Source organism: Blennius ocellaris, assembly GCF_963422515.1.
Source record: "Blennius ocellaris genome assembly, chromosome: 11".
In the NCBI taxonomy this organism is placed as follows: Eukaryota; Metazoa; Chordata; class Actinopteri; order Blenniiformes; family Blenniidae; genus Blennius; species Blennius ocellaris.
Window position 1 is genome coordinate 3,690,542 of NC_137660.1, and position 8,902 is coordinate 3,699,443.

At 52.2% G+C, this 8,902-nt stretch overlaps 1 protein-coding gene across 1 annotated transcript in view; it reads left to right on the plus strand.

Moving 5' to 3' along the window:
- nfatc3b (nuclear factor of activated T cells 3b) overlaps positions 1-7,120 on the plus strand; it is a 76,479-nt gene extending 69,359 nt beyond the window's left edge. The window contains exons 6-10 of the mRNA XM_080504212.1: positions 1,019-1,191; positions 1,544-1,684; positions 1,768-1,823; positions 3,653-4,544; positions 5,901-7,120. Of these exons, the coding sequence (XP_080360338.1) occupies positions 1,019-1,191; positions 1,544-1,684; positions 1,768-1,823; positions 3,653-4,544; positions 5,901-5,974 (1,336 nt within the window). The 3' untranslated portion in view covers positions 5,975-7,120. The remainder of the gene's footprint in view (positions 1-1,018; positions 1,192-1,543; positions 1,685-1,767; positions 1,824-3,652; positions 4,545-5,900) is intronic.
- The last annotated feature ends 1,782 nt before the right edge of the window (positions 7,121-8,902 follow it).

Consider the following 8,902-nt stretch of genomic DNA (forward strand, 5'->3'; position numbering starts at 1 on the left):
GATCTGGGGGGATGGGGGACAGTGGGGCTCCTGGACAGCTGACTGGAGGTGACCCCCAGGGCCGAAAATATGAGAGATTGTCCTGGAGGGTGGGTGTGTGTGTGTGTGTGTGTGTGTGTGTGTGTGTGTGTGTGTGTGTGTGTGTGTGTGTGTGTGTTTGTGTGTGTGTGTGTGTGTGTGTGTGTGTGTGTGTGTGTTCTATATATAAGTATGGGTGTCATCTTGCATGAGTATGTGAGGGTGTGTGTGTGTGGGGGGGGGGGGGATGTGTTTTAGGGCTACGGTAGAACACCCCCTCCCCCCCGCTACCCCTCAATTTTAGACCCCCCCCTAGACACACACATTGCACCACCTCTTCAAAACACAAATACACACCTCCACATGCATCCAACACCCCACAGGGTGGAGGGGGGGTGGGGGTGGGGGCTCCCCCCAGCACCTCCCGCTGTGGTCCCGCCGTGTTCCGGGGTGAGTGCGGCTGGAGTACGGGGGGGCACGCTAGCTCGGGCGTGGCACCTCCGGGGGGGCTGGGTAGTGGTTCTCCCTCCCTATTCACAGCTGGATTGGTGGAGGATGAGATCCCGTAGTGGCCTGGTAGGGGCCTGGTGGGGCCTGGGGAGTGGGGGGGGGGGGGGGGGGGGGGGTGACACCAGACTGGTGGCGACACCTTCATTCACTACAGTTGGCTAGCTTCTTATCTCCTGAAGGTAGAGGCAGTGTATGGAGGTAATGAACACAAACCTTTTTGCTCTTATTCTTCTTCTAACACTTCTAATCTTGTTGAGTCTTCATTCAAGCATCGAGCTGAGAACAGCTTTGTGTCACAGTCAAAGTCAAAGGCTCAGGGATTCTTCTCAGGGTTACCATACATGTTCTCACTGAGTGATCATTCCTCCATTCGAAACATTAGAAATGTTCCCTGTTAGCATGCAACATACAGGCAGATGAAGATGTAATCAATCAGCTCAGCGGCTGTGGTTACAGTGACCGATCATGTCTCTGGCTGTGTTTCCCTCAGCATCGACTGTGCTGGCATCCTGAAGCTGCGTAACGCCGACATCGAGCTGAAGCAAGGCGAGATGGACGTCGGCAGAAAGAACACCAGGGTGCGCGTTGTGTTCAGGGTCGCGGTTCCTCAGCCGGACGGTCGGATGCTGTGGCTGCAGACCACATCTGTCCCGGTGGAATGCTGTGAGTGCAGTCCAGTCCCTTCATCAGGCCTGGAAAACAGCTGCTGGAGGGGCATTTTCCAGGACTGATCACAAAATACAAACAGGAAGACATTTGAAGAGATATCGCTTTGCTAACACTGATCATGATCAACATGTGTCATTAAAATGTGTTTCTTTCTTAATGTATTGTTTTTTTTTATATAGCTTTGTTGTAAAGCACTTTGGATACCACTGTGATTGTAAAGGGCTATAGAAATAAAGTTTGATTTGATTGATTTAATTAAAAGATCTCCTGTTGTGGAGTAAATCCTCAGAGAGGTTTCTGATTCTGATTCTGATTCTGATTCTGAGAGGCCTGTGTTGCTCTTCAGCCCAGCGTTCAGGACAAGATCTCCCTCAGACGGAGAGCTTCAGTCCCTCCAGTGGCTCCGTGGACGGAGGAGAGGAGCTGGTCATCACCGGCTCCAACATCTCCGCCCAGTCCAGGGTGGTGTTCATGGAGAAGGGGCCAGGTATTACTGCTATTACTGCACATTCAATAGGTTGACAAGTTTTGGGTTTTTTCTTAACAAGTGTGTTTATTTCTTGGCTCCAGATGGAAGAGTGCTGTGGGAAATGGATGCCAAAGTTTTGTCAGAAAAATGCAGCAGAGTAAGTTTCACCAATTACGAACAAAAGCCAATCCTAATCAGCACTTGGTGTGGTTAAGGTTGTGAGCTATTAGCAGTTAAATCAATGACGATGTGGTGGGTTTGGTTAGCTTGGCACAGATACGGTGGATTTGTCACCCCGGACGGAGACTTAAGCTGATCTAAAGCACCTTCAGCTTCATTTACTCCTCGTTGAGAAACTGAAAGGTTTTCCTATAACCATAGTTTCCTGTGTTCCACACCAAGACAACCCATAAAAGAATTAAAGAGGATAGCCTCCAATATGACTTCAACATGCAGCAGGTTCAGCTTGTGCTGATGCTGCTTTAACACTGCAGACGGTTTTGATGAGCCTCCATTCCATTTCATCAAAGCACAATGGAGATGAATGTCTGGGTGCAGATTTTATGAAGTGTAGCAGGTCAAATACAGCTAAAAACTTCAAAAGAGTTTCCCCACAAACAACAGAATCACCACAGAACAAACTTCAGAGCCATATTGTGGTAGCCAGAAGGTCTCTGCATGTCCCTGGTACTTCAGTAGACTTCCTGTGGCCACAGTTGTAGTTCAGGTGCAGTTCCACCGCACTTTGTCGCGGAGCGTGACGCTTGTTGTGTGGTCCGACTTTAAAGTCATGGAGGTTATGGTTATGGTACGGAAGGAACCCGGGACCGCCAGGGAGGATTTTCCCCTCCATTGAGGTACTGAGCACTGAGCTTCAGCAGGAGCTCCTCCTCTCAGGACCAGGAGGAGGAGCTTCAGCAGGAGCTCCTCCTCTCAGGAACAGGAGGAGGAGCTTCAGGAGGAGGAGCTTCAGCAGGAGCTGGACGCTGCTGTTCACAATGAGGAAGTTTAACCGGAGTAGCAAGAGAAGGACTTGACGGCTGCTTCATGTTCTTCTCTGGTCGTCTCCCAGTCGTTCACAACCCCGTCTACATTTGACCCTACTTCCTGTTGTGGGACCAGAGACAGGGGGGGGGGTCCTGTGGGACCAGAGGACCAGAGACAGGGTGGTCATGTGGGACCAGAGACAGGGGAGGTCCTGTGGGACCAGAGACAGGGAGGTCCTGGGGGACCAGAGACAGGGTGGTCCTGGGGGACCAGAGACAGGGGGGTCCTGTGGGACCAGAGACAGGGGGTGTCCTGGGGGACCAGAGACAGGGTGGTCCTGGGGGACCAGAGACAGGGGAGGTCCTGTGGGACCAGAGACAGGGGGTGTCCTGGGGGACCAGAGACAGGGTGGTCCTGGGGGACCAGAGACAGGGGAGGTCCTGTGGGACCAGAGACAGGGGGTGTCCTGGGGGACCAGAGACAGGGTGGTCCTGGGGGACCAGAGACAGGGTAGTCCTGTGGGACCAGAGGACCAGAGACAGGGGGGTCCTGGGTGCACTGTGCTGTGGGGCGAAGGTGCAGGTGGTCCGGCCTCCAGTTCCTCATCTGTCCAGACAGACGTCGGTTCTCTTGATTGCATTAACATTTATCGTGTATTGATCCCTGCACACTGTACTTGTGGTTTCATGACAAAAACAAGCAATTCATTCTCTGTCAAAACTAGTGAAATGAAAAGTAAAGGTCACTAAATACAGATGTTTCTTCTCTTTATTCACTTTGTAGTTTATTTTTTTTTAAGATGCAATTATTTACACTCGTTCATGGGTTGTTGTTTTTTTTTCTTTTTTATTACTTTGTGTGTGTGTGTGTGTGTGTGTGTGTGTGTGTGTGTGTGTGTGTGTGTGTGTGTGTGTGTGTGTGTGTGTGTGTGTGTGTGTGTGTGTGTGTGTGTGTGTGTGTGTGTGTGTGTGTGTGTGTGTGTGTGTGTGTGTCCTGCAGGCCAGCATTGTGGTTGAGACTCCTCCCTACGGTAAGGCCACAACGTGCCCAGTCCAAGTACATTTCTACGTTTCCAACGGTAAAAGGAGGAGGAGCCTCCTGCAGACCTTCACCTACCTGCCTGGCGCCGGGCAGCGGCCCCCCACGGGGGCCCCGGTCAAACAGGAGCCTTGGGAGCTGGACCATGTCTTCCTCAATCCATCTGGTTTCTGGCCTTCCTCCTTCCAGACTCCCTCCCACCACCCAGACTACGACTCCTGTCACCTCCTTCCCTCCCAGAGCGCCCCTCATCTTCACCATCACCCTCCTTCATATGTCTCCCTGCAGACCCCCGCCCTGTTTCCTGACAGCCCCTTCCTGCCTTCTCACATCCCTTCAATCTCCAGTCAGACTCTAACCTCTCTCCAGACCTCGATCCCTCAGACCTCCGTCCTGCCCCCTCAGACCTCAGTCCTGCCCCCTCAGGCCTCCATCCTGCCCCCTCAGACCTCCGTCCTACCCCCTCAGGCCTCCATCCTGCCCCCTCAGACCTCCGTCCTGACCCCTCAGGCCTCCGTCCTGCCCCCTCAGACCTCCGTCCGGCCCCCTCAGGCCTCCATCCTGACCCCTCAGACCTCCGTCCTGACCCCTCAGGCCTCCGTCCTGCCCCCTCAGACCTCCATCCTGCCCCCTCAGACCTCCGTCCGGCCCCCTCAGACCTCCGTCCGGCCCCCTCAGGCCTCCGTCCTGCCCCCTCAGACCTCCGTCCTGCCCCCTCAGGCCTCTGATCGGCCTCTCGTAGCCTGTGCGGACCCCCAGAGGGTCTCAGGCGAGGCATTGAGCATCAAACAGGAGCCACAGGAGCAGCCAGTCCTGGAATCTCTGGGCCTCCAGGGGATCACCTTGGACGATGGTATGTACTTTTGTACTTCATACTCGCTCTTCATAAAGACTGATTCTCTTCTTTGATCTTCGTTGGCGTAGCGTTGGTGGCGTTGGCGTAGCGTTGGTGGCGTTGGCGTAGCGTTGGCGTAGCGTTGGTGGCGTTGGCGTAGCTTTGGCGTAGCGTTGGTGGCGTTGGCGTAGCGTTGGTGGCGTTGGTGGCATTGGCGTAGCGTTGGTGGCGTTGGCGTAGCGTTGGTGGCGTTGGCGTAGCGTTGGTGGCGTTGGCGTAGCGTTCGTAGCGTTGGCGTAGCGTTGGTGGCGTTGGCGTAGCGTTGGTGGCGTTGGTGTAGCGTTGGTGGCGTTGGCGTAGCGTTCGTAGCGTTGGCGTAGCGTTGGTGGCGTTGGCGTAGCGTTGGCGTAGCGTTGGTGGCGTTGGTGTAGCGTTGGCGTAGCGTTGGCGTAGCGTTGGTGGCGTTGGTGTAGCGTTGGTGGCGTTGGCGTAGCGTTGGCGTAGCGTTCGTAGCGTTGGTGGCGTTGGCGGCGTTGGCGTAGCGTTGGCGTAGCGTTGGTGGCGTTGGCGTAGCGTTGGTGGCGTTGGCGTAGCGTTGGTGGCATTGGCGTAGCGTTGGCATAGCGTTCGTAGCGTTAGTGGCGTTGGCGTAGCGTTGGCGTAGCGTTGGTGGCGTTGGCGTAGCGTTGGTGGCGTTGGCGTAGCTTTGGCGTAGCGTTGGTGGCGTTGCCGTAGCGTTGGTGGCATTGGCGTAGCGTTGGTGGCGTTGGTGTAGCGTTGGTGGCGTTGGCGTAGCGTTCGTAGCGTTGGCGTAGCGTTGGCGTAGCGTTGGTGGCGTTGGCGTAGCGTTGGCGTAGCGTTGGCGTAGCGTTGGTGGCGCTGGCGTAGCGTTGGTGGCGTTGGCGTAGCGTTGGTGGTGTTGGTGTAGCGTTGGTGGCATTGGCGTAGCGTTGGCGTAGCGTTGGTGGCGTTGGTGTAGCGTTGGTGGCGTTGGTGTAGCGTTGGTGGTGTTGGCTTCCGTCGCCAACGGAAGCAGAAGTCCTTTTTAACCCTTTTTAACAGCAAACGTGAACGGCGTGGTTTTCAGGGAGTCGGTTAATGTGACCATGTGTTTTGTGTCGAACGTCGCCTGAGGGCTGGTTTTACTCTTTAAGTGCCGTCATTCTCTGCTGTTTCCACTGAGCACAGTCAGCAAGTCAACGCCTTCAAGATCATGGAAAAGAAACACAATAAACTATGTTATGTAATGGATGAATAATGCAGATGTTCACACCTCATACTGCATCACTACAAGGGTGATGCAGTATGAGGTGTGACCTCCAGTAACCAATCAGGGAGCAGAGCCTGGCTAACGCTGTTTGTGTTTGGTTGCAGTGAACGAGATAATCGACCGAGACATCGGCAGCCGGAACGTCCGAGCCGAGTCCCACCAGCCGGGTCGGTACTAGAACTGGGAGCCCCGACCTGGCGAGGCAGTCCTGCCCTTCTGTGGGGGTCCTCAGTCACCCTGCAACCCCCCATGTCTAGTTTGCATGGACGTAATCTTCAAGTGCCTGAAAGGCCGGCGGGAGCCTCGGAGGGGGCGGGGCTTCCGTCCTCTCAGTACCACGTCCCCGTCTCAGGAATCTCAGAGTGGAACAGTCTCGTACCTCACGACAAACCAAAATCCTCATGTCCCCTGCAGTGTGCTGGTTCGGCACCCTGCAGTGCAGTTATCATGCCTTTCCACTGGCAATAATGCTGGACCGTACCCGATGTCACAATGCCGCCACCTGCTGGCGTCCATCACTCTCCACCAGCTCGTCGGCTGTAACCCCCGTTGTTGTTTCTATACGCTGCTTTGCGCACACTGCTTGTTTTGTTAACTTGTTTGTATTAAACGTCTGCGCTCCACAGCACCCTGGTCCCCCCGAGGTGCAGACGCTCCTGTCAGTAGCAGGACAGGAGATTCAGCAGGAGCTGCTGTTCAGTGAGGTTTCCTGAGCTGCGTCACAGAGAGCAGAGGCTCACAGCTGCAGCAGCACCGCACCACAATGTTTACCGTTGTGTAATGTACCTGCGTCATTACGCGGCCGTTCACAACTCCACCTTCACTTCAACCTTATTCTCTGAGGCGGAATTACTCAACAAAGTTGGGTCTGGGAGCACTTTGCCTTACCGTACCGTTCTGTGCTGTACTGCAGTTAGAAGCAACCAAGGCTAAAGGTCACTGCTCACCACCGGACCTGCAGACCCACACAGGGGCTAATTAGACTTTAACACAATCAGAACCATTGCTAACGACATTGAGGCTGGAGTTGCTCAACAAAAACCAAAAAGTCACTCTATTTTCCCCAGTAAGTGAAAAAAGATCTATTTTTGATACTGTGGATCTTCTCCATTGAAAAGTGACGTTGTTGATGTACAATTCATGCTATTAATCTCAACTGTTGTGTTGTGGATGTCAGACAATGAATTCTGGAAATGTATGTTTGAAATAAAGAGAAGGAACGTTTTTGTCTTGGTCTTGAATGAGTTCACTGGCTGGTTGGTTGGACTGAGTACAGCAGGGGTCTCCAGGGCCCTGGTCCTGCAGGTTTTAGTCTCCCTGCTTCAGCAGACCTGAACGTAATGATGATGTCATCACCAAGGCAGTGAAAAAGCCCAATGACGTGAAACCTGCAGGACAGGGGCCCTGGAGGACCAGGGTTGGAGGCCCCTGGAGGACCAGGGTTGGAGGACCAGGGTTGGAGGACCAGGGTTGGAGGCCCCTGGAGGATCAGGGCTGGAGGACCAGGGGTTGGAGGCCCCTGGAGGACCAGGGTTGGAGGCCCCTGGAGGATCAGGGCTGGAGGCCCCTGGAGTACAGCTTCACTGACTCCATAGTTTATAAATTCCATAATATAACAGATTGGTCCTTGTAAGATGCCAAATCATCCCTGAACCTCTTGTGCAATTTGTATTAATAGTTTTGTTTTGCAAAAAGTTGGTAAAAACATACAAACTAATAATTAAATAAATACATGCGGACAAAAATATAATTTTCCCTCCAACTTTCTTGGGGAAGGGAACAATGACTATCTCCACGTGGTAACCTTGGAAATGCAGTGAGGCTGCAGGTACCGTATTTTGTGGACTAGAAGTCACTTCTTTTGGTTGTTTCGCTGATCGTGCGACTTCAGTACATCAGGTTGTACCAGCACAGTGATTGTATGGCACCAGCATGTTTCTACAGTACCACATAAAAACCTCCATCACTACTGGATCTGCTTGCCAGAGCAACAAACACGTCTCACAAAATAAACTCTCACTGTCATTTCACCCGATAAGACCCGACTCTCCTCACGTCTTCTTCACTCTCTAACTTCTGGAGCCACTAAAACCGACCGAATTAAGAAAAACCTTTAAATTCAGATGTGATGTCATTTGAAACTGAAATAAATAGAATATGTTAATTTCCCCAGGTCAGTGATAAAACCGCCAAACGACCAGCAACAATAATGCTTAATTTGAAGAATATAAATAAGTTATAAACTCATTACTAAAAGAAATGTAACCGTTTGCATGGTCTCAGATGTTTTGAAGGAGTCATATGACACAACTTGTCAACACTTTCACATGATTCTTACATCCTGAGTGACTCTGACCTTCTCTAACTACGTTCATGTCTCACTGACATCTGATCATTTAATGATCCTCTACTGAGCATCATTAGCAGCAGACAGGAGAAAATCCTGAACCTCCATTTAGAACTCCTTTAGCCGAGGAAACACTGATGCTTCCTTTAGCCGAGGAAACACTGATGCTTCCTTTAGCCGAGGAAACACTGATGCTTCCTTTAGCCGAGGAAACACTGATGCTTCCTTTAGCCGAGGAAACACTGATGCTTCCTTTAGCCGAGGAAACACTGATGCTTCCTTTAGCCTAGGAAACACTGATGCTTCCTTTAGCCTAGGAAACACTGATGCTTCCTTTAGCCGAGGAAACACTGATGCTTCCTTTAGCCGAGGAAACACTGATGCTTCCTTTAGCCGAGGAAACACTGATGCTTCCTTTAGCCGAGGAAACACTGATGCTTCCTTTAGCCTAGGAAACACTGATGCTTCCTTTAGCCTAGGAAACACTGATGCTTCCTTTAGCCGAGGAAACACTGATGCTTCCTTTAGCCGAGGAAACACTGATGCTTCCTTTAGCCGAGGAAACACTGATGCTTCCTTTAGAGCCTCCTTTAGCCGAGGAAACACTGATGCTTCCTTTAGCCGAGGAAACACTGATGCTTCCTTTAGCCTAGGAAACACTGATGCTTCCTTTAGCCTAGGAAACACTGATGCTTCCTTTAGCCTATGAAACACTGATGCTTCCTTTAGCCTAGGAAACACTGATGCTTCCTTTAGCCG